General features: G+C 67.3%; 1 protein-coding gene across 1 annotated transcript in view; it reads left to right on the plus strand.

Annotated features, from left to right (window-relative positions):
- Positions 1-912: 912 nt before the first annotated feature.
- SOCS7 (suppressor of cytokine signaling 7) overlaps positions 913-1,125 on the plus strand; it is a 22,838-nt gene continuing 22,625 nt past the window's right edge. The window contains exon 1 of the mRNA XM_014958938.1: positions 913-998. Within this exon, the coding sequence (XP_014814424.1) occupies positions 913-998 (86 nt within the window). The remainder of the gene's footprint in view (positions 999-1,125) is intronic.

Raw genomic sequence — 1,125 nt, forward strand, 5'->3', positions numbered from 1 at the left:
CTCACGGGGGGGAAACTGAGGCAGGGGAGGCTGCTCAGATCCACGCCCCCCCCCCAGCTGAAGGAACGGTGACCTTCATCTTCATCAGCCTCCGGGGGAGGGGGGGGAGCTGGTCCCTGTCCCCTCTGCTCCGGCAGGAGCCGTGCAAGGGCTGTGCAAGAGCCGTGCAAGAGCTGTGCAAGGGCTGTGTGAGAGTCAGGGAAGAGCCGTGCATCAGCTGTGCAAGAGCTGTGCAAGAGCCGTGCAAGGGCTGTGCAAGGACTGAGTGAGAGCCGTGCAAGGGCTGCGCAGGTGCTGTGCAGGAGCCGTGCAAGGGCTGTGCAAGGGCTGTGTAAGAGCCATGTGAGGGTTGTGTGAGGGCTGTGTAAGAGTCGTGTGAGAGCTGTGCAAGATGTGTGCAAGAGCCGTATGAGAGCTGTGCAAGAGCCGTGCAAGAGCTGTGCAAGGGCTGTGTGAGAGCCGTGCAAGGGCTGTGCAGGAGCTGTGCAAGGACTGTGTAAGAGTCATACGAGGGTTGTGTGAGAGCTGTGTAAGAGTCATGCAAGAGCTGTGCAAGATGTGTGCAAGAGCCGTATGAGAGCTGTGCAAGAGCCGTGCAAGAGCTGTGCAAGGGCTGTGCAAAAGCCGTGCAAGGGCTGTGTGAGAGCCGTGCAAGAGCCGTGCAAGGGCTGTGTGAGAGCCGTGCAATAGCCGTGCAACAGCCGTGCAACAGCCGCGCAAGAGCCGTGTAGAGCTCGCCATAGGAAGGTCCCGCCCACCCGTGCCTCAGTTTCCCCTCCCCGCCGTCCCGGGGGGGGAACAGTCCCCGAGGCGCCCCCCCGGGCCGTGTCCCCCCGGTCCCCCCGGTGCCTGGAGCGGCTCCACGTGGGGCGGGGAACACCGCGGGGGGAAGAAGGGGGCGTGGCCTCGACAATGGGCGTGGCCACCCGAGCGAGGGGGCGTGGCTACGTCCAGCGAGGGGCGTGCCTTATGCCGAGTGGGCGTGGCCTGAGGCGGAAGTGGGGGGGCGTGGCGGCGCGGGGCCGTCGCCGCGGAGGAGGGAGGGAGGGGGGGGGAAGGAGCCGCGGCGGCGGCGGCGCCGGGGGGAGGCGGGGGCGGCCCGGGGCGGGCCGGGTCGGGCCCGCT

Source organism: Calidris pugnax, unplaced genomic scaffold, assembly GCF_001431845.1.
Source record: "Calidris pugnax isolate Ruff unplaced genomic scaffold, ASM143184v1 scaffold335, whole genome shotgun sequence".
Lineage (NCBI taxonomy): Eukaryota > Metazoa > Chordata > Aves > Charadriiformes > Scolopacidae > Calidris > Calidris pugnax.